The sequence below is a fragment of the Eleutherodactylus coqui genome, chromosome 8 (genome assembly GCF_035609145.1).
Source record: "Eleutherodactylus coqui strain aEleCoq1 chromosome 8, aEleCoq1.hap1, whole genome shotgun sequence".
NCBI lineage: Eukaryota > Metazoa > Chordata > Amphibia > Anura > Eleutherodactylidae > Eleutherodactylus > Eleutherodactylus coqui.
The window spans coordinates 33851311-33874800 of record NC_089844.1 but is presented as its reverse complement, the minus strand read 5'-3'; the positions used below and the strand labels follow the sequence as shown (position 1 = coordinate 33874800).

The following is a 23490-nucleotide window of genomic DNA, read 5'->3' as shown; positions in this document are numbered from 1 at the left end:
TTTTGAATAACGAACCCCATTGAAGTCAATGGGCGACCCGAGCATTTTTGTATTTCGCCGATGCTCGCTAAGGTTTTCATGTGTGAAAATCTGGGCAATTCAAGAAAGTGATGGGAACGACACAGCAATGGATAGGGCAGGCGAGGGGCTACGTGTTGGGCTGCATCTCAAGTTCACAGGTCCCACTATTAAGCCACAATAGCGGCAAGAGTGGGCCCCCCCCCCCTCCCAAAAACTTTTACTTCTGAAAAGCCCTCATTAGCATGGCATACCTTTGCTAAGCACCACACTACCTCCAACAAAGCACAATCACTGCCTGCATGACACTCCACTGCCACTTCTCCTGGGTTACATGCTGCCCAACCGCCCCCCCTCCCCCCCACAGCGCACACCAAAGTGTCCCTGCGCAGCCTTCAGCTGCCCTCATGCCACACCACCCTCATGTCTATTTAGAAGTGCGTCTGCCATGAGGAGGAACCGCAGGCACACACTGCAGAGGGTTGGCACGGCTAGGCAGCGACCCTCTTTAAAAGGGGCGGGGCGATAGCCCACAATGCTGTACAGAAGCAATGAGAAATAGAATCCTGTGCCACCGCCATCAGGAGCTGCACACGTGGGCATAGCAATGGGGAACCTATGTGCCACACACTATTCATTCTGTCAAGGTGTCTCTACATGCCCCAGTCAGACCGGGCTTTTTAATTCATAGACACAGGCAGGTACAACTCCCTATTGTGAAGTCCCTGTCGACCGACAGCATGGGTGGCTCCCTGGAACCCACCGGCGGTACATAAAAATATCCCATTGCAGTGCCCAACACAGCTGAGGTAGTAATGTCGTGCTTAATGCAGGTGGGCTTCGGCCCACACTGCATGCCCCAGTCAGACTGGGGTTCTTTACAAGTGGAAACAGATGCATTTATAATTCCCTGTGGACCCACAGCATGGGTGGGTGCCAGGAAGCCACCGGCGGTACATAAATATATCCCATTGCATTGCCCATCACAGCTGAGGTAATGTCATGTTTAATGCAAGTGGGCTTCGGCCCACACTGCATGCACCAGTCAGACTGGAGCTCTTTAGAAGTGGACACATGTAGTTACAACTCCGTGTGGACCCACGGCATGGGTGGCTCCCTGGAACCCACCGGCGGTACATAAATATATCCCATTGCAGTGCCCAACACAGCTGATGTAACGTCAGCTGTAATGCAGGTGGGCAAAAAATTAATTGGATTACACTGTAGGCGAGGGCCCACAAAAATTGGTGTACCAACAGTACTAATGTACCTCAGAAAAATTGCCCATGCCCAACCAAGATGGCAGGTGAAACCTATTAATCGCTTTGGTTAATGTGGCTTAAGTGGTAACTAGGCCTGGAGGCAGTCCAGTTAAAATAAAAATTGGTTCAGGTGAAAGTTTCAACGCTTTAATGAGCATTGAAACGTATAAAAATTGTTTAGAAAAATTATATGAGTGAGGTGAGCCTTGTGGCCCTAAGAAAAATTGCCCGTTCGGCGTGATTACGTGACGTTTCAGGAGGAGGAGCAGGAGGAGGAGGAGGAGGAGGAATATTATACACAGATTGATGAAGCAGAAATGTCCCCATTTTGGATGGTGAGAGAGAACTATGCTTCCATCCGCGGGTGCAGCCTACGTATTGCTTAGGTATCGCTGCTGTCCGCTGGTGCAGAAGAGAAGTCTGGGGAAATCCAGGCTTTGTTCATCTTGATGAGTGTAAGCCTGTCGGCACTGTCGGTTGACAGGTGGGTACGCTCATCCGTGATGATTCCCCCAGCCACACTAAACACACTCTCTGACAAGATGCTAGCCGCAGGACAAGCAAGCACCTCCAGGGCATACAGCGCGAGTTCAGGCCACGTGTCCAGCTTCGACACCCAGTAGTTGTAGGGGGCAGAGGCGTCACGGAGGACGGTCGTGCGATCGGCTACGTACTCCCTCACCATCCTTTGACAGTGCTCCCGCCGACTCAGCCGTGACTGGGGAGCGGTGACACAGTCTTGCTGGGGAGCCATAAAGCTGGCAAAGGCCTTGGAGAATGTTCCCCTGCCTGCGCTGTACATGCTGCCTGATCTCTGCGCCTCCCCTGCTACCTGGCCCTCGGAACTGCGCCTTCTGCAACTAGCGCTGTCGGATGGGAAGTTTACCATCAGTTTGTCCACCAGCGCCCTGTGGTATAGCATCATTCTCGAACCCCTTTCCTCTTCGGGAATGAGAGTGCAAAGGCTCTCCTTATACCGTGGGTCGAGCAGTGTGTACACCCAGTAATCCGTAGTGGCCAGAATGCGTGTAACGCGAGGGTCACGAGAAAGGCATCCTAACATGAAGTCAGCCATGTGTGCCAGGGTACCTGTACGCAACACATGGCTGTCTTCACTAGGAAGATCACTTTCAGGATCCTCCTCCTCCTCCTCCTCCTCCTCCTCCTCCTCCTCCTCAGGCCATACACGCTGAAATGATGACAGGCAAGCAGCATGGGTACCGTCAGCAGTGGGCCAAGCTGTCTCTTCCCCCTCCTCCTCATCCTCCTCATGCTCCTCCTCCTCCTCCTGAACGCGCTGAGATATAGACAGGAGGGTGCTCTGACTATCCAGCGACATACTGTCTTCCCCCGGCTCTGTTTCCGAGCGCAAAGCGTCTGCCTTTATGCTTTGCAGGGAACTTCTCAAGATGCATAGCAGAGGAATGGTGACGCTAATGATTGCAGCATCGCCGCTCACCACCTGGGTAGACTCCTCAAATTTTCCAAGGACCTGGCAGATGGCTGCCAACCAGGGCCACTCTTCTGTAAATAATTGAGGAGGCTGATTCACACTGCGCCGCGCAAGTTGGAGTTGGTATTCCACTATAGCTCTACGCTGCTCATAGAGTCTGGCCAACATGTGGAGCGTAGAGTTCCACTGTGTGGGCACGTCGCACAGCAGTCGGTGCACTGGCAGATTAAACCGATGTTGCAGTGTCCGCAGGGTGGCAGCGTGCGTGTGGGATTTGCGGAAATGTGCGCAGAGCTGGCGCACCTTTCCGAGCAGGTATGACAAGTGGGGGTAGCTTTTCAGAAAGCGCTGAACCACCAAATTAAACACATGGGCCAGGCATGGCACGTGCGTGAGGCTGCCGAGCTGCAGAGCCGCCACCAGCTTACGGCCGTTGTCACACACGACCATGCCCGGTTGGAGGCTCAGCGGCGCAAGCCAGCGGTCGGTCTGCTCTGTCAGACCCTGCAGCAGTTCGTGGGCCGTGTGCCTCTTATCTCCTAAGCTGAGTAGTTTCAGCACGGCCTGCTGACGCTTGCCCACCGCTGTGCTGCCACGCCGCGTTACACCGACTGCTGGCGACGTGCTGCTGACACATCTTGATTGCGAGACAGAGGTTGCGTTGGAGGAGGAGGAGGAGGAAGGTGCTTTAGTGGAGGAAGCATACACCGCCGCAGATACCACCACCGAGCTGTGGCCCGCAATTCTGGGGGTGGGTAGGACGTGAGCGGTCCCAGGCTCTGACTCTGTCCCAGCCTCCACTAAATTCACCCAATGTGCCGTCAGGGAGATATAGTGGCCCTGCCTGCCTGTGCTTGTCCACGTGTCTGTTGTTAAGTGGACCTTGGCATTACCGCGTTGGTGAGGGCGCATACAATGTTGCAGGAGACGTGGTGCAGGCCTGGGACGGCACATCGGGAAAAGTAGTGGCGACTGGGAACCGAGTAGCGCGGGGCCGCCGCCGCCATCATGCTTTTGAAAGCCTCCGTTTCCACAAGCCTATACGGCAGCATCTCTAGGCTGATCAATTTTGCAATGTGCACGTTTAACGCTTGAGCGTGCGGGTGCGTGGCGTCGTACTTGCGCTTGCGCTCAAACTGTGGCGCTAGCGACGTCTGGACGCTACGCTGAGAGACATTGCTGGATGGAGCCGAGGACAGCGGAGGTGAGGGTGTGGGTGCAGGCCAGGAGACGGTAGTGCCTGTGTCCTCAGAGGGGGGGTTGGATCTCAGTGGCAGGTTGGGGCACAGGGGGAGAGGCAGTGGTGCAAACCGGAGGCGGTGAACGGGCATCGTCCCACCTTGTGGGGTGCTTGGCCATCATATGCCTGCGCATGCTGTTGGTGGTGCCTCCCCAGCTGATCTTGGCGCGACAAAGGTTGCACACCACTGTTCGTCGGTCGTCAGGCGTCTCTGTGAAAAACTGCCACACCGTAGAGCACCTTGACCTGTGCAGGGTGGCATGGCGCGAGGGGGCGCTTTGGGAAACAGTTGGTGGATTATTCGGTCTGGCCCTGCCTCTACCCCTGGCCACCACACTGGCTCGGCCTGTGCCCACACCCTGACTTGGGCCTCTGCGTCCTCGCCCGCGTCCACGTCCTATAGGCCTACCCCTACCCCTCAGCATGGTGTATTACCAGTGATTTGATTTCCCAGGCAGGAAAGAAAGTGGCGCAAGCCTGCAGCCAAAATACAATTTTTTTCCCTTGTTTTTCAAAGGACAAGCCACACTGCGTGTATTCAATGAATACTACTAAGTTTAATAACTGTGTTGCGGCCCTGCAAAACTGTCACAGAACTTTACTGTTGCAGAGTTACTAACTGTGGCAGAGCAGGTATTTCCCAGGCAGGAAAGAAATTGGCGCAAGGCTGCACTCAACCGTAGCTGGTTGCGTCTGATTTTTTCTGAACGTTCAGCGCACAGCACACACGTACACAGAGCCCTGAGTACTGTAAGAGGCAGGCCAAATAGAATTTTTTTCCCTGCTTTTTACAAGGAACACCCACACTGCGTGTATTCAATGAATACTAAGTTTAATAACTGTGTTGTGGCCCTGCCAATTTGTCCCAGAACTGCAGGGATGCAAAGTAATTCGCTACCTACAGCAGATCAGGGATTTCCCATGCAGGAAAAAAATTGCCGCACGCCTGCGGTAAAACGTAGCTGACTGCGTCTGATTTTTTCTGAACGTTCAGCGCACAGCACACACGTACACAGAGCCCTGAGTACTGTAAGAGGCAGGCCAAATAGAATTTTTTCCCTGCTTTTTACAAGGAACACCCACACTGCGTGTATTCAATGAATAATGTATGTCTTCTGGCCCTGCCTACACAATTCTATCCCTGTAGTATTAATGCCGGGTGCAATGCTCTGCACAGCCGGTTTTGAGAAAAAAAAAAAAATGCAACACTGCTAACAGCAGCCTGGACAGTACTGCACACGGATAGATGTGGCCCTAGAAAGGACCGTTGGGGTTCTTGAAGCCTACACTAACTCCTAACACTCTCCCTGCCTAACCCCCACTTCTGTCCCTATTGCAGGGCGCAATGCTCTGCAGATCCAATTTTGGAAAAAAAATAAAAAAATACTGTGCTAACACAGTACTGCACACTAGTAGATGTGGCCCTAAGAAGGGCCGTTGGGGTTCTTGAAGCCTACACTAACTCCTAACGCTCTCCCTACAGCAGCTCCAGCACGATAGTACTTTCCCTCAGCTAAGTCACAAGGCATGTGCGGGAGGGGCCGATTTTTATACTTGGGTGACATCTGATCGCCCCAGCCACTCACAGCAGGGGGGTGGTATAGGGCTTGAACGTCACAGGGGGAAGTTGTAATGCCTTCCCTGTCTTTCAATTGGCCAGAAAAGCGCGCTAACGTCTCAGAGAGGAAACTGAAAGTAACCGGAACACCGCGTGGTACTCGTTACGAGTAACGAGCATCCCGAACACCCTAATATTCGCACGAATATCAAGCTCGGACGAGTACGTTCGCTCATCTCTAATGTTTGCCCATTGAATTCAATGGAGCCGGCAATACAGCCGCTCCATTGAAAGCAATGAGCTGCCGGCGTGCGTGGGGTGAATTGTCGGGAAGGGCTTAAATATATAAGCCCTTCCCTGCAATTCATCCTAAAATGTGTTAAAATAAAAAAAAAATGTATACTCACCTTTCCGCTGCAGCCGGAGTCCAGCCGCGGCCGCTGTCAGTTCTCCTGAACTGCTTCTCGGCGCTATTCAGCCGGCGGGGCTTTAAAATCCCCGCCTGCTGAATGATCTGCCTCTGATTGGTCACAGCCCTGACCAATCAGAGGCAGGTTTCACTCACACACCCATTCAGGAATTCATGAATGGGTGAGTGACTGCTGCCTCTCAGCGCTGAGCCAATCAGGGGCAGGTCTGACTCACATCCATTCATGAATGGGTGTGAGTGAGACATGCCTCTGATTGGCTCAGCGCTGAGCCAATCAGGGGGCAGGTCTGACTCACACCCCCTTCACACCCACTGCAGGACGGCCGCGCGGAGCTCCGGCTGCCGGGAGAAGGTGAGTAAATATATATTTTTTATTTTTACACATTTTAGGATGAATTGCAGGGAAGGGCTTATATATTTAAGCCCTTCCCGACAATTCATCCCGGGCTCGCCCGCAGCGCATTGCTTTAAATGGAGCCGGCTCTATTGCCGTCTCCATTGAATGCAATGCGCTGGACAGCTCCGGCCCGTTTCTAATGAAACGCGGCTAGGAGCAGATTTTCGGGCGATTTGCGGGCGACTTGCGCGCACCGGTCACGCGATTTGCGGATGCGCATCCGTCATGCGATCCGCAAATCGCGTGAAAAAACGCCCGTGTGACTAAGGCCTTATAGAAAACATTTTATGGGCGATTCTCAAATTTTTTTTAATTTTTTTTATCTTTTATTTTCTTTTGCTAGATGAACTGAAAAAATATCAATGTGTCGTCTTGCTTTTTAATAGCTTCGGGATACATATATATTAATAAACTACTTCTTCTGAAGTATGATAGAAAAGAAAACCAATTCTGCTGTTTTTTTCCCAGTGTGCACTGTGCAGTGTGAATGCCGTTACCTTTATTCTGCGGATCACTATGATTATGGAAATAACTGTATATGTTTATTTTTTTCGTGTGTTACTATTTTTCTTAAAAAAAAACTGTTTTTTGTTTTTTTCCTTTTATGATTGCATCGCTGCATTTCAGGGCAAGCTTTTTATTTATCCAGCAATGCAGTTGTGTGTTTTGTTTTTTACGGGATAAGTTGCAGTTTCCATTGGTATTATTTTGGGATACTTGTGACTTTTTTGATCACTTTTTTTGGGAGGCAATTAAATGAAAAATCTGGCATTGTCTGTTTTTGCTTCTTTTTAACGCCATTCCTTGTGCAGAATAACAGACGTAATTTTATAGTAGCAGTTATTACGAATTTATATTTTCCTATAAGGCCTCGGTCACATGGGCGACTTTCCGTGCGACCTGCGCCTGCGATCTGCGTTCTTAGAGAACCATTGCTTTGCAATGGTATCGGACACATGAGCGCTTTTTATGCGCTCGTCCGATAAATTATAGAACAGAAATCGCAGATCGCACCTATCTGCGATCTGCGATTCCTGTTCTCTTCTCTATATGCGCTCAATGGCGCCGACCCCATTGAGAACATATACTAGACAAATCATTCTCCTCTGCCACAGCTGTAACAGCTGTGGCAGAGAAGAATGATGTTTGCCCATTGAATTCAATGGAGCCGGAAATACAGCCGGCTTCATTGAAAGCCATGGGCTGCCGGCAATCGCACTATGAATTTTCGGGAAGGGCTTAAAAATATAAGCCCTTCCCGGAAATTCATCCAGAAATGTGTAAAAACAAAAAAAAAAATATATATATATATACTCACCTGGTCCCGGCAGACGGAGTTCAGCCACGACCGGCCGGCAGTTCTCCTGGTCACAGCCTCACCAATCAGAGGCAGCTCTCACTTACCCATTCATGAATGGGTGAGTGAGTGCTGTCTCTGATTGGTTCAGCGCAGGGACCAATCAGGGGCAGCTCTCTCTCTAAAAATGTTAACTTTTTTTTCCTTTTTATGCTTTATTTTATAAAGCTATATTTATATTGTACCAAGCCTCACTGGCTCCCTCTATTACATAATGTGCTGTGAAAGGTTCATCTAGAGTTGTGTATGTGACTGGCAGCTTGATTTCAAAGGCTGCATTTACACTGGTGAGCGCGATATCGGCCTGAGAAGTTCAGACAAATTTGTAATATTACGATGTTCACTGTGAGTGCAATGCAGTTCTACTTTTATTTTTTCTCCCTTCCCATCTTCATCCATTGGAAACAATGGGCGCATTGCAGAAAAGTAGAACCTGCTGTGAGAGAAAAATCGCACATGTCAATAGAATCATTGAAAACAATGGGGTCTATTTCAGTGCGAGTTTAATGCGTCTCACAGTGCACGAAATTCGTTTGTGTGAACGCACCGATATTAGTACTCTGGAATGTAAGAAATCAACTAATACTAGAGCGGCCCAGCACATTTACTAATCGCTGCTGGGTGGGGTGGCTGCTATATCCACAGTTCTCTTGTAGTACTTCCTGTCGCCCCAAGCGCAAGCAAAGTGGGCTGAGAAATGACATTGAGGAGATATTGAGATCAGACAGTGGACACATCTAGAGCAACGGCCGTGAGATCTGACACAGAGGCACAGCAGTGGTTGAGTAATGCAGCCGGCTTTATATGCCAAGGGGACGGGTAGGCAATCGTGGCATGGGCTCCATGGTTGGCTACAGCTGACTCCCGCTGTAGGCGGAATTGGCTTAATTTAGTGCGGCTGCAGCTGGGAGCAAAGCCAATAGCCCATAGGGATCCACCCAGTGTTCTATGTCATATATGGCCGTGCCCACCATTTTATAGAAACCAGATCGAATTTTGAAATTCTGTTCAAAAACAGAATCAAGAAACACAAAAAGGGTGAATTAATTGGATTAATCAGCCAGCCCTAATGTGTATTATTCATTCCTATGCTTAGCTACAGAGTGTCTTATTCTTCACTCCAACATTGGATATGACCTGGTGTAGACATTGTCCAAACCTTCAAAACTACACTTTTTTTTAATTATTGTTAACTTTCCTAGGAAACAAGTTGATCGTCCAGAAGATGGAGAAGATACAAGAGAGACTGGATCGTGGCGAGGAGGTCCAAGGAGAGTACCTGACCTATCTGCTGTCCAGCGGCAAACTATCCATTAAGGAAGTGAATGGCAGTGTAGCCGAGCTGCTATTTGCTGGAGTGGACACGGTGAGGAATTAAATATCAATGGCATTGTCTTCCCTGGATTGCAACAGCAATGGGATTGGCTGGCAGACAGCTGGGTGACAGAGGAGGCCCGTGATTGGGTGAGTTGAGGTAAAGTCCTGCATTGGCTGACAGTTAGGATTCCTGTCAGTATAAAACAGACAGTTGGAGTTAGTGAAGATTTAGAGTTGGAGCTGCCTGAGGAGAAGATCAAGTAAGAGCAGAAGGAAGAAAGAGGAGGTTACAGTGCGGTGAGAAGGAGAGGTGCGAGAAAAGTTTATAGTAACAAGAAAGATATAAGAAGAATTGTACTGAGATAAAAGATAGATTAAGAACAGGATTATTGATATATAAAGAAAGATACCAACAGAAAGTACTGTACAGGGCACCATCCAAGGGTAGACCGACCCTGGCTGCTCATTCTCATCTATAGGGCTATGATGATATCCTGTATTTCTCATCCCAGACCTCAAACACCTTATCCTGGACCCTGTACCACCTTGCAAAAGACCCGGAGACTCAGGAATCTCTCTATCAAGAGGTGACCTCCGTTGTCCCAGGAGAAGGTATTCCCACTGCTGAGGATATCTCCAAGATGCCGCTGCTGAAGGCCGTCATCAAAGAAATACTGCGGTTGGTTCTATTAATGTTTGTGTAATATTTATTTCTGGGACAGCAGTGAGACTCCCATTTCAGCTCCTACAAGAGGGCACTCGCTATACAATATTCTATACAATCACGAGGTCACATGGCATCTATATGGGGAGAGGCACATATAGGCTGAGCTGCAGCCGTATTGTTCACATGTAGCCAGCAAGGGCAGCAATGGGGATAATAGAGGGGCAGAATTTCTAATGTAAACCCGTTATAAAGTTCTGCTTATCAGTACTGACAGATCTCTTACTAGTTATGTATAGGGAAAAGCCTGTTAATCATAGGTATCTTCCCTCCACTCAGTTTGCTAACGGACACCTCCTCAAGCCCCGGAACTGACCTTAACTCAACATATGGTTTCTCTAAAACATAGTCGTGTGGGTAGGTAAAAGGGTGGTCTGTTTGGGTCGTACTTGCGAGTTAAGGGCTGCCCCTTTAAGAGACCTAGAAGACTTAGCATTGAGGGGCTGGGTTACACTGCTGGTCACCCTATTTAAGGAGCGTGCTGGGATTGGAATAGATGTCCCCTTTCCAGCTCTAGCACTTCCTGCCCTCGCTCATCTTTCCTTTCTACATAATATTCCACATTTTGTACAGATGACATCTCCTCAGTGTTACAGGTGCTGGGTCGCATCATTATTTTAGAGTCTGGACCCACTTGCCCTTACATGGTTCCACAATTAAGGTCCTTGCCCTCATTGCTTTCAATGAGTAATTCCGGTTTCAAAGATCTTTCGAATAAAGCAGTTAGATAAAGTTTTATTTAAGTTTAATAGAGCTGTTGGCGACCCCCCCCCCCCACCCTCTCAACCCACATTGTTAAATTACATTCATGTCCTCCCGTTTATTTTGGTGACTGTGGTTGTTTTTGCTGTGCTGGCGCCAACCCCAGGATGTTGATATGGTTATCGCTGGGCAATCTTGTAGCTGCTAAGGTTTTATGCTCAACTGTTAATCTGTTTTTTGTAACAATCCTTGTTGTGGCCCCTGTGGACATGGTATATATGGTCTCTATCCCAGTCCAGTGGCACTTTAAGATTTAAATAACTAATCACCTTCTGAATGAGGCGTGTAAGTCTGCCCGATGAGTGATAAAGCACGTCTTGCCCCATATGGTGGTGCCTGCAAATGGTAAAAATGGCTGAATGTGGCATGCGATCATAGTTGCCACAGTAGTGGAGAGAGCCACTATGTGGAGGCTGGTTCAAGTATAGCGGATGGGTCATTCCATGTCAGTTCAACCAACGCTCCCAGTCGACCATCTCAGATTTCAATGAAACTTTGCACAAAGATAGACCCTGACCCTAAACTAAGATAGCCAGAATATTAGGCTTCAAAGTGCTTTGGTTCACGAGCTACAGGTCTTAATCTAGGGGGTTGTCTTGTGATTACAGCGCGCAACCTGAAAAAAGTGGCGCTTTCAATCCATTGCCAAGCCAGTTCCAATGACTCTAGAGCAATGAAACTTCACACACTAGGAGAACTTTTGGTGCTGAATCCAGCTAAGCTACTCAGACTGCCACTCTTATCATCATTCTGCCACCATTGCATGTCAAAGTAGCTGAAAAATTCTATCGCGCAAAATAAAACTCATATTTTAAGCAGTAATAACTCATAATCAATGCAATCCAACTCAGCTCTGAATTTATCAATGTGTACTCCATAGAAATGTTTCTCATTATTCACATTATGGACCCAAAAGGATGCATAGCTCTTAAGATACAATGAGTCAAATATGGCAAAAAACATTTTTATGCAAATTTTTACCTTTTTTCAGAGGCAAAAATCGGAATGTACTCCATTTTTTTTTGCTCTATTTGAAAGAGAATTTTTTGCTCTACAAGATTTGATGTTTGAAACTACAAAAACAGATCGATTAAAACTTGCTCTTTCTAATGGCACAAAGCAAAATAAAATTGGCCTTTTTGAGTTACAGGTATTTAAAAAATAGTAAAATTTGCAAAAATGATCTTTTCCCCTTATTTCAGTGAAGGATAAAAAGATAAGTATGCAAGCAAAAAAGAAGCCAGTTTAAGAGTGCTTTGGTGTGCACTTACACTACTCACTGGCCACATTCCAGCTTATTTAAGCTATTTGTTAATAAGTTATAGGTTACTAAACTTGTGGACAATTTTGTTGCAACAACATTTACCTGCTACTTTGGGCCTTATTATCCACCAAACCAATGCTTAGGGAGCCCTGCATGTACAACTTTCAAATTCTACACAAAAAGTTGACCAAGTGTACCAAGTTTCAGTGACTTAGACTGCATTCAGGCGACCCTATATCGGCTGGGTTTTCACACCCAGCCGATATATGGCATCTCTCTCTGCAGGGGGAGGAGGCTGGAAGAGCCAGGAGCAGTGCCCTGAGCTCCCGTCCCCTCTCTGCCTCCTCTCCACCCCCCTGCACTATTTTCAATGAGGAGAGGCGGGACGGGGCGGAGCTGATTCCCGGGACTTGGCCCCGCCCCCGTTCTGCCTCCTCTTATTGCAAATACTGCAGAGGCGCGGAGAGGAGGCAGAGAGGGGGCGGGAGCTGAGGGCACTGCTCCCGCCTCTTCCAGCCTCCTCCCACTGCAGAGAGAGACGCCGTATATCGGCTGGGCGTGAAAACCCAGCCGATTATACGGTCGTCTGAAAGCACCCTTAGCTTGCTTAGATCAAGAACAGTGGCAACACAAACTTGGATTTTTTTTTTCCAAACTACCTCTACGAGGGAAGAGTGACTTTTATGCAAATGGCTCTAATATCTCAACCCAGCTATACACCACGATAAAACTTTGCAGAACTTCATACAGGTGATGTATGAACATTCTTTAAAATTTTCAGCAAAATTTGGCGCGACCATCTTGTTACGCGGGCGATTACGCCCGGGAAAATTGCCTTTGAATCCCAAAGGATAAGAAGGGAAACATCATATTTTTACTTACAAATGTATAGACGTGGGTGCTCCTTTGGAGGCACCGGACTATGTTCCATGATCAACAAAGTGGGGTTAATCGCAGAATCAAGGTTTGAAGCCTGAACGCGGAGAATTGAAACCCCCCCTTTTTTCCCCCTCCCACTCCATACCTCCCACTCCCCCAACTCCCCTATCCTAGTTATCAATCCTTACTCTTCTAACAATTGGTAAAGGTATTATAAGTATAGGTGCACGCAAGCTCTCAGGGAGCAGTTACCTCTGCCCACCCTGGCCCAGAAAATAAAGCCTCTAAGCCTGGTGACTGGCCGGGTTGGGCAGCTTGGACATATGACTGACTAATAAGTAAGTCCAGTTAATATTGTAACATACAAATACAATTTGTAAAAACCTTCCTGAACCTTATGCTATAGCACCTTGGGCAAACAAAATGCACCTATGTAATGTTGAATACCCTGTATTAAAACGTTTTCAATAAAAAGTGAATTAACAAAAAAAAAATTTTAAGCAAAATTTGAAGGTGGTCGAGCAGGAACCCTCTCCCAAATTAGGCCAGTTTACATGGAATGACCTGCAAGCCCCAATACGGCTATGTCAACGAGTTCTGGCTCTTGCGATGGTTGATGAAAATTGTTTGGTCCTTAGGGCATGAAATAGGCTGGTCACTAAAGGGTTAAACAAAGCTCAATATTGTCATGGGACCTATCATACGAGCTACTGTTAGGGTGGATTGATCATGGTGACAGGTTCCCTTTAAGCCTTTTTATCCTCATGTTATTTTTAGTTCAAAAATTCTGTAGTAATTGTGTAGTGGAGGTTCTGGGATCGCTTCCTTTATAGTAGTGTGATACAGGTTTTGTATGTGTTTCTTCATCTTCTGGCTCTAATGCGAGTGGTACTAGGTGAAACGTGCTTGGTCTCACCTGTGGGTGTTTGTCAGGGCTATTTAGCCTGGCCTTGTGCTTAGCTCAATTACTGTTTAATCTTCAGTCTCCCTCTGACTGTGATTTCAGCCAGAGCTTGGTTCTGGATCTCCTATTTACCTGTGTCATCTCAAAGCTAAGTACTGTGCTTATTATTATTTTCATATTGTTTTCTGTGTTATTCCCCTATCCCTCAGAAGGTCTTCTAGTGGCCGAGGTACGTGGTCAGGTTCGTCCTTGTCAGGGCGGGTTACCTGCGTTTTGGCAAGTCCTTTCCCTGGGCAAGTTCCTTACGGACAGTGTTTTTCCTTGTTGCAGTTTGTTTTATAACTTAGCATTGTTTGGTGTGCAGTAGTGTGTGTATTTCAGGTTTACGCATCCAGCGCTTCCTGGATAGACCTGACAAATTGATTTCATAATTTCTTTATGGCATTCAGCACTCCATTTTTCAAACACAGACTCCAAATCCCCTGTCTACACAGAGACCATAGAAATGTTGTATTCATCTCCTGCTCTAAGATAAGTGTTGCCTCTCTTATTCAGATTGTATCCTGTTGTGCCGGTTAACTCCAGAGTAGCTACTGAGAAGGAGATCATCATTGGAGAGTATTGTTTCCCAAAAGACGTAAGTTTATAATGGGAAGGATCATGCTCATTTTCTAAGGCAGCAGAAATACTCATGGCGCCATGCTGATGTCCTCTAATCATGTGCATTTTCCTTGCTCTTGGCTCGTCATTAGTAAAACTGGTTAATTTCTGGCCATCTGTAAATATGGTCAAATACACAGAGCAAAGATCAGACATGTATAATGTAGGACCCTTTGCTAGTGCAAATTTCCCTTGTTTCACTCCACCATCTTGGGATGGGGCCAACTGGAGTTGGCAGCCACATTCTCAATAGTCAGTGGTAGGGCTTTTCACTGTGGTTATGGAAAGGGTAGGCTCACATGGACTATAGGAAAAGGAAATAGAGCTGGGCCATGTATATTCATGACCACGTAGGTAGCAACCAATATAGACTTTAGAGAAGTGAGGGATTGAAATTTGTCATTTCATTTCATCCTCTTCATCTCTCAGCTTTGGTCCACCAATAAATGATATTCCATCAGAATCCTCATTCTCTCTCTTCCAATTGTAGACGCTGTTTGCCTTGCAACATTATGCCATATCCCGGGATGAGAACAATTTTCCACAACCTAACAAGTTTCTCCCTCAACGCTGGTTGCGAGAGCAAAAAATAAAGAATAACCCGTTCAGCTCTATCCCATTTGGGTACGGCATTAGGGCCTGTGTCGGGCGTCGGATCGCTGAACTGGAGATGCATTTGACCTTGTCTCGGGTAAGTTAACATTTTCCAATTGACTCCTTAAATATCTGCCACATCTTAAAACTTTAGTCCATTCTGTGAAAACAAGCAGGATTATTGAAAATGGAGGACATTAAAAAAAAGCCTTTTAAGGGCTTAGTCAGACGAGCATTATTGTGCACGCATGTTAGGTGTGTTTGCGAATCGCATCTATAAAAAACAATGCTTTCCAATGAAAGCAGTCACATGTCCATTTTTTACATGTGAATAAAATTTTCACCTGCAATTTATAGAACAGTGTTTTGTGATTTGCACTTGTTGTGCGGTCACGCGATCCTAAAATTCGCACATATAGTGCAGCCCTATTAAAAGCAATGGGAAAGGATCATGATTGCTCATAGCACTCAGCCAATCAATGGCAGTGGTTTCAGGAGGTGGGGATTTTTAAGTCCCAGGCCAGAAAAAAAAATGCTTTAAACAATGCAGGGGAGCCAGGGAGAAGACGGGCTGGAGCTGGACAGCGTGGGAGAGGTGATTTTTTTTTTCCAAGCAGCTAGAGCTTATTTTCAGGGAAAAGCTTATATTTTAAGCCCTTCCCCGAAAATCCCTACGGGGGTTGCCTTCACACCATTGCTTTCAATGGGGCGGCAGCAGCACCAGCCCCATTGCAAGCAATAGGGGAACATTGCGCTCCTCTGCCACAGCTGTGGCAGGGGAATTCTTCATCCCTGTGGGGTATCCTCTTGTCACTGAATACTGTGTTTTCAATGGGGCCGCCGCTGCTGCTGCCTGCCCCATTGACAGCGAGGGGAAACCCCGCACAAAAATGCTTGTCTGACTGAGCCCTAAAGCCTATGGCTTCAGTACATAAATTGCATTAAGCCACACAGCTGTTTTGTCGCAAAATCTAGTGACCAGAGTTAGTAAATATGGTGTTCATGCAGACAGTTTTTTTTTTTAATGCAATCACTCCACTTGAAATTGCATTTGTATTTCTCTGTATTTTTAGTTACTTTTATGTGATTTCATCCTCAGATTATCAAGAAATATGAGCTTCGACCAGATCCTCAAGGTGGAGACATTAAAGCTATGGCAAGAATTGTTCTAACTCCAAGTAAACCTATAAATCTCCAGTTCCTGGAAAGATGATCTCTGGGTCACATGCAGAATAAAGACCCTGAAGTCAGATGGGTGACACTAATGTTGGGCTTACCATAGGATCTTCTCTGACCTGAGCAACAGACAAAGGAGGAGAAGTGCAATTTTATATACTGTAAAAATTGAAATTCTGTATCTTAACAATTTTATTTAAAAAAAAGAATTTGAAGAAAAAAATAATTGCTATATTTTTACTACTATAGATCTTTATTAAAAATGGTATTCCCAGAACTGACAAAATATGTGCACTATTGATGCTGGGCCTAGAGGATGACCAAAGAGTTAGGATTGACATCTGAAGTTTGTGAATGTGACCATTACTTTAGATAATATAATGTATGTATACAGCTACTCCACCAGCAGAATAGTGAGTGCAGCTCTGGAGTATAATACAGGATGTAACTCAGGATCAGTACAGGATAAGTAGTGTATGTACACAGTGACTCCACTAGTAGAACAGTGAGTGCAGCTCTGGAGTATAATACACGATGTAACTCAGGATCAGTACAGGATAAGTAATGTATGTACACAGTGACTCCACCAGCAGAATAGTGAGTGCAGCTCTGGAGTATAATACAGGAAGTAACTCAGGATCAGTACAGGATAAGTAATGTATGTACACAGTGACTCCACCAGCAGAATAGTGAGTGCAGCTCTGGAGTATAATACAGGATGTAACTCAGGATCAGTACAGGATAAGTAGTGTATGTACACAGTGACTCCACTAGTAGAACAGTGAGTGCAGCTCTGGAGTATAATACACGATGTAACTCAGGATCAGTACAGGATAAGTAATGTATGTACACAGTGACTCCACCAGCAGAATAGTGAGTGCAGCTCTGGAGTATAATGCAGGATGTAACTCAGGATCAGTACAGGATAAGTAGTGTATGTACACAGTGACTCCACTAGTAGAACAGTGAGTGCAGCTCTGGAGTATAATACACGATGTAACTCAGGATCAGTACAGGATAAGTAATGTATGTACACAGTGACTCCACCAGCAGAATAGTGAGTGCAGCTCTAAAGTATAATACAGGATGTAACTCAGGATCAGTACAGGATAAGTAATGTGTGTACACAGTGACTCCACCAGCAGAATAGTGAGTGCAGATCTGAAGTATAATACGGATGTAACTCAGGAGCAGTACAGGATAAGTAATGTATGTACACAGTGACTCCACCAGCAGAATAGTGAGTGCAGCTCTGGAGTATAATACAGGATGTAACTCGGGATCAGTACAAGATAAGTAATGTATGTACACAGTGACTCCACCAGCAGAATAGTGAGTACAGCTCTGGAGTATAATACAGGATGTAACTAAGGATCAGTACAAGTAATGTATGTAAACTAGGACTTAACTCTTTATGAAGGAAATGTCTTTATATAAAATTGACAGTGGTTGGCATACATTTCTAAATGATTTTCTCTTCCTAACTGTCCTCCACTTGTCAGTCATGTTGTGGCTGATAGGACGTAACAGCACAATTTTGAGTCTTTATTTACACTGACATGCCAAAAGTCATTGGACAGGAAGTAATATTGTGTAGGACCCCCTCTAGCCTGGCGAAGTTCAGCAACTTGACATGGTACGGTATCAATTTCACAAGTGGATGGAAGACATCTGGAGGAATGTTGAGTCTGGATAGCCACCCACAGCTCTGTGATAGTTGTAAGTGCAGGATCTTGAGTGCGAATGCACCTCTCACCTACATCCTATACATGCTTATTGGGTTCGTGCTGGACAGACGTGCAGGCCACACCACTTGTAGGACCTCTCCAGAAAGCTCCTCAAACCAATTCTTGAAACCTGGGCCTGATGAAACGGTGCATTATCCTGCTGGCATATCCCATCATTGTGATGGTACATGAAGTCCATGAAGGGCTGCAAATGTTCACCGAGCAGTGAAGCATAGTGGGCATCGGTCAATTACATATGTAGGTGGACCAGTGTACCGAACCCATGCCATGAGAACACCCTACACCAGTATCGAACCACTACCAGTCCACACAGTGCCTTGTTGACAACTGGGGTCCAAGGCTTTATGGGGTCTGTGCCACACAAGAACCCTACCAAAACAGAACAAAATAATTGGTACTATGACTCATCCTACCACGCCATGTGTTGCCAGTCTTTCAGGGTCTACTTAACAACTTTACAAGCCCAGTTGAAGCTCTTTGTCTGGTGTCATGGTGTTAACAAAGGCACTCTGGTGGGTTTTCTGCTCCCATATCCCATGGAAGCCAAAGAACGCTGTGCTGGCCTGTGGGATGTGTGTGTGGGGCCTTCTGAATTGGATGTGGATGTGATTACTGCCAGAGTTGATTGTCTGTCCGCATGGACAATTCTAGTCAGATGCTGCCAGTCATGATCATTAAGCACCTGTGAGTAGCCACTGTGGTGGTAATGCCTTCAAAGATGTATTTGTGGTACACACGTGACACACTGAATCGAGGAATAGTAAATGCTTTAATAACTTCAGAAATGAACCATTCCATCCATTTGGCATCCATTATCACGCTTCGTTTGAAATCCGATAATTCCCATCACCTCGCCATGAGCAGGCCGGTCGCTGTTCAACCTCACTCACCAGGTAACTCCTCACAACCTATACATTCCCAAGCGTCACCTTAGGTAACGCTACTTAATCAATTTACATACTGTTATCCCATGAATTTAGGCACACCGGTGTATAATGTGTCAGTTATACAGAAACAAGCAAAGATGAACGATGACGGTTCAGTGTAAATGCAGCCAACGGGTGCGCCGTGAATGGATAAATCGTTCGCTTTTCGTTCATTGTTCATTTTATGCAAGCATAAAAACCATCGTTGGCCCTTTCACTTATCATTTGGTTTAGATACCAATTGTTCAGTCATTCGCATTCGCTTATACGGTAAATGTGAACAACTGAACGATTTCTTCTTTGAATAAGCCAACGATGTATCTGCCTGTATAAACAGGCCACCTGAGCAAACTCTGACATTGTTCCCTCGTTCAAGCGACAAATCGGCAGGTCTAAATGGACTCTTAAAAACTTTCGATAAATGAGCCCCATTTTTCTTTTAATATGCGCACTGCACGCCCGCAAGTTCTGCCGCCTGATGAGCAATACACTTGTGATGGGATATGGGACATAAGTCATCAATAAACACTAGACTCCTGAAAAGGAGTTGTGATCTACACAAATTATGAGCCAAAATAAGGGTTGCACTTCGCGTGAAACGCCTTGTACAGTGTATTATGCTTAGGGCAGGGATCGAAGGATGGGCTCATGACACCATGATGGAGGGAACACCAAAGAGAGATTCCCTGTGTCTTTCCCCTTCAGGTCCTGCACCAAGCATAGAACAAGTTCTTGTTTCTGCCTGGAGCATGAAACCCTCCACCCCACCCCACCCTGAAATCCTTGTAGGATCTCTATACACAATGCTGGACCACTAGAGTTGACATTTGTTTGGAAATGGTCAAAAGTACGTCAGTCTATGTACTGCAGGGATGGAGCAAGAAAGGGCTATAACCTCCAGTCTGGGGTTAAATTTGAATAAAAAGGGGTGTTACCTTTAAGGGTGAAAAGTGAGGAGAGTCGGAGGGGTGGCACATTCTGCAGAGGGACATCGGTACATGCAGTCTGAGGAGAATCTAACGCTGCTCTGTGTTTACATATTTTATTCCTCGGTTCCTCTGAAGTAATCATGACTTCATAAAATTTTCCGTGTGAACAGCAGGTAAACACCTGTACCAAATTAACTCGGGCGAAGCCGGGTATATCAACTAGTTTATTTATGAATTGTACCTCCACTCCTGTCATTTATGCTATTGAATGTACTATCTGTTGTGAGCTATATGTCGGATGGACAACACGTAAATTAAAACTACGTATCGCTGAACATATATCTGGCTCTAATCCCTCCTTAGGTATATTGAGACGTTGCCTGCCTACAGCATCCAGACATTTTTTTGAAATCCACAAAGGCAATATATCCTCATTTAACCCCTTAGTGACGGAGCTTTTTTGCTTTTTTCCATTTTTGTTTTTTCCTACTCCCTTTTAAAAAAATCGTAGCTCCTTAATTTATCCATTGACGTCGCTGTATGAGGGCTTGTTTTTTGCGGGATGAGTTGTATTTTTCAATGGCACTATTTATTGTACCATATAATTTACTGAAAAACTTTTTAAAAATTCTTAGCGGAGAGAAATGGAAAAAAAACGACATTCCACCATCTTTCGGTGTGTCCTGTTTCTACAGCACACAAATTCCAACAAAAACGACCTGATATTTTTATTCTATGGGTCAGTACGATTACTACGATACCAAACTTGTATAATATTTTTTTTGCTGTAGTACTTTTATTTTTTTTTAAGATATTTAATTTTTTTCAATTATTTTCTGTGGTCATTTTGTGCATGCAATACCTTTTTATTTTTTAGTCGACGTAGTTGAGCAAGGGCTCATTTTTTGCGGGATGTCCTGAAGTTTCCGATAGTATCAATTTGGAATACATACGACTTTTTGATCGCTTTTTATTGCGTTTTTTCTGGGAGACAGGGTAACTAAAAAAGTGTATTTCTGGTGTTCTTTATTTTTTTTTTTCAGACCACGTTCATCGTGCGGGAAAAATAATGCACTACTTTGATAGATCGGACTTTTACGGACGCGGCAATATCAAATACATATTTTTATTTTATGATTTTGATTTTTTAATAATGGCTATGGCAAAAGGGGGGTGATTTAAACTTTTATAACTTTTTTTTTTAACAAAAACACTTTATTGATCATTTCTTTTACATTACTTTGAAGTCCCCCTGGGGGACTTTAACATGCGATGCTTTGATTGCTCCTGCAGTATGACGTAATGCTATAGCATTATATCATACTGCTTTTTTACAGGCAGTCTTTCAAGCCACCCTGTGTGGATGGCTTGATAGGCAGTCTGCTAAGGCAGCCCTGGGGCCATTCATTAGGCCCCCGGCTGCCATGACACCTGCACGGCTCCCCCGATCTCACCGCGGGGGGTGGGGGGGGGGTCTGTGCGGGACCCCCAAACAGCGTTCGGGGGATTTAAATGCCGCTGTCAGAATTGACAGTGGCATTTAAAGGGTTAATAGCCGCGAACGGCCGAGCGCAGCTATTGCCCACTGGTGTCAGCTGTAATAAACAGCTGATGCCGGCGCTGTATGGAGGGAGATAGCGCCGCTACCTCCCTCCATACACGTCCTGCAACAGCAGGACGTAGTTTTACGATAGGGCTGTCACTAAGGGGTTAAAGTCACTGGCATTGAAAGGGTGTTCCGCCCAGCAAGAAGTGGAGATTGGTTTACTGGATTATGCGATTATAATATAGATTTCCATTGTCTTAAAGGGGTTGTCACGCGGCAGCAAGTGGGGTTATACACTTCTGTATGGCCATATTAATGCACTTTGTAATATACATCGTGCATTAAATATGAGCCATACAGAAGTTATATACTCACCTTCCCTGCGCTGGCGTCCCCGTCTCCATGGTGCCGTCTAATTTCAGCGTCCAATCGCCCGCTTAGACGCGCTTGCGCAGAAGGGTCTTCTCCCTTCTGGTCGGTCCGGGCACGAGCGGCGTTCTGGCTCCGCCCCCTTCTACGCGTCATCGCGTAGCCCTGCCTCGTCACGTGTGCAGTTCCAGCCCGGACCGACCAGAAGGGAGAAGACCCTTCTGCGCAAGCGCGTCTAATCGGGCGATTGGACGCTGAAATTAGACGGCACCATGGAGACGGGGACGCCAGCGCAGGGAAGGTGAGTATATAACTTCTGTATGGTTCATATTTAATGCACGATGTATATTACAAAGTGCATTAATATGGCCATACGGAAGTGTATAATCCCACTTGCTGCCGCGGGACAACCCCTTTAACCTCAGATCTGATCTTATCTATATATATAAAGCTGAAAGCCCTGACTGACTGACTCACTGACTCACTGACTGACTCACTGACTCACTGACTGACTCACTCACTGACTGACTCACTGACTGACTCACTGACTCACTGACTGACTCACTCACTGACTGACTCACTGACTGACTCACTGACTCGCCAAAAGTTCTCCAACTTCCCGATATCGTAGAAGCATGAATTTTGGCACGAGCATAGATTATCTCCAAAATAGGAAAAGTAATTGGGTCCCAACTCGATTATTCAATTCTAGCGCAAAAGAATTGGCGTCGAAATTTTACGTACATAATCTAAATCTGTCACTTCCCAATGTCATAGAAACTTAAAACTTGGCAGGAGCATTGATTATGTCATAAATAGGAAAAGCTAATGGGTCCCAACTCGATTATTCAATTCTATGCGCAAAAGAATTAGCGTCTAAATTTTACGTGCGGAATGTAATTTTTTCACTTTCCGGTGTCATAGAAATGGGAAATCTGGCACGAGCATTGATTATGTCATACATAGGAAAAGCTAATGGGTCCCACCTCGATTGTTCAATTCTATGCGCAAAAGAATTAGCGTCCAAATTTTACGTGCGGAATGTAATTTTCTCACTTTCCGGTGTCATAGAAATGGGAAATTTGGCACGAGCATTGATTATGTCATAAATAGGGAAAGCTAATGGGTCCCAACTCAATTATTCAATTCTATGCGCAAAAGAATTAGCGTCCAAATTTTACGTACATAATCTAAATCTCTCACTTCCCAATGTCATAGAAACATGAAATTTGGCACAAGCATTGATTGTGTCATAAATATGAAAAGTTAATGGGTCCCAACTCGATTATTCAATTCTAAGCGCAAAAGAATTAGTGTCCAAATTTTATGTACGTAATCTAATTCTCTCACTTCCTGATGTCATTTTATATGAAGGAAACGTCGCATGGTTACCTCCACGTGGTGTTTCCTGGGTAACGCAGAGAACTATGCAAAATGGTGAACATATGTTTTTCCTCAGTATCTCTAACGTAACCACGACTTCATAAGATTTTCCGTGTGAACACCAGATAAACACCAGTACCAAATTAACTCGGGCGAAGCCGGGTATATCAGCTAGTGTTTATATACTAATGTTTTTGTATTGTTTTTATGTGTTTAATCTCCTCATTATTTATTTATTAGTGGCCATGCTTTTGTTATGTCATATCCTGTTACCTTTAAATTACATGCTTCTTGCACAAGCTATATGCTATGATTAAAGTGGCTTGCAGACAGCGCCCGCCGGGGTGGGAGCAGAAATGCTGCTCTTACTCCTATGCAGTGGCTGGTGGTGCTCATAATTGCAGGCTGGGGCCTCATTGATTTCAATTATGACTGTGTCTGCAATTACAAGTGTCGGACACTACACAGGAGTCAGACCAGCGCTTTCACTATGACCCTGGCATATTCCTGTGGGCACTGCCAGGAAAACCCCTTTAGGACTTAGTTTTTTGCTGAAACACAAGTCCCTGTTCACACGTGAGCGTTTTTCCCTGT

General features: G+C 45.7%; 2 protein-coding genes across 2 annotated transcripts in view; both read left to right on the top strand.

The window, feature by feature from the left end:
- LOC136576291 (sterol 26-hydroxylase, mitochondrial-like) overlaps positions 1 to 16281 on the top strand; it is a 32028-nt gene extending 15747 nt beyond the window's left edge. Inside the window, exons 5-9 of the mRNA XM_066575469.1 lie at positions 8918 to 9081; positions 9545 to 9711; positions 14121 to 14202; positions 14716 to 14916; positions 15919 to 16281. Coding sequence (XP_066431566.1) covers positions 8918 to 9081; positions 9545 to 9711; positions 14121 to 14202; positions 14716 to 14916; positions 15919 to 16032 — 728 coding nt within the window. The 3' untranslated portion in view covers positions 16033 to 16281. The remainder of the gene's footprint in view (positions 1 to 8917; positions 9082 to 9544; positions 9712 to 14120; positions 14203 to 14715; positions 14917 to 15918) is intronic.
- Positions 1 to 23490, top strand: part of TYW5 (tRNA-yW synthesizing protein 5) — a 964030-nt gene that overhangs the window by 780161 nt on the left and 160379 nt on the right. The gene's annotated exons all lie outside the window — the stretch shown is intronic.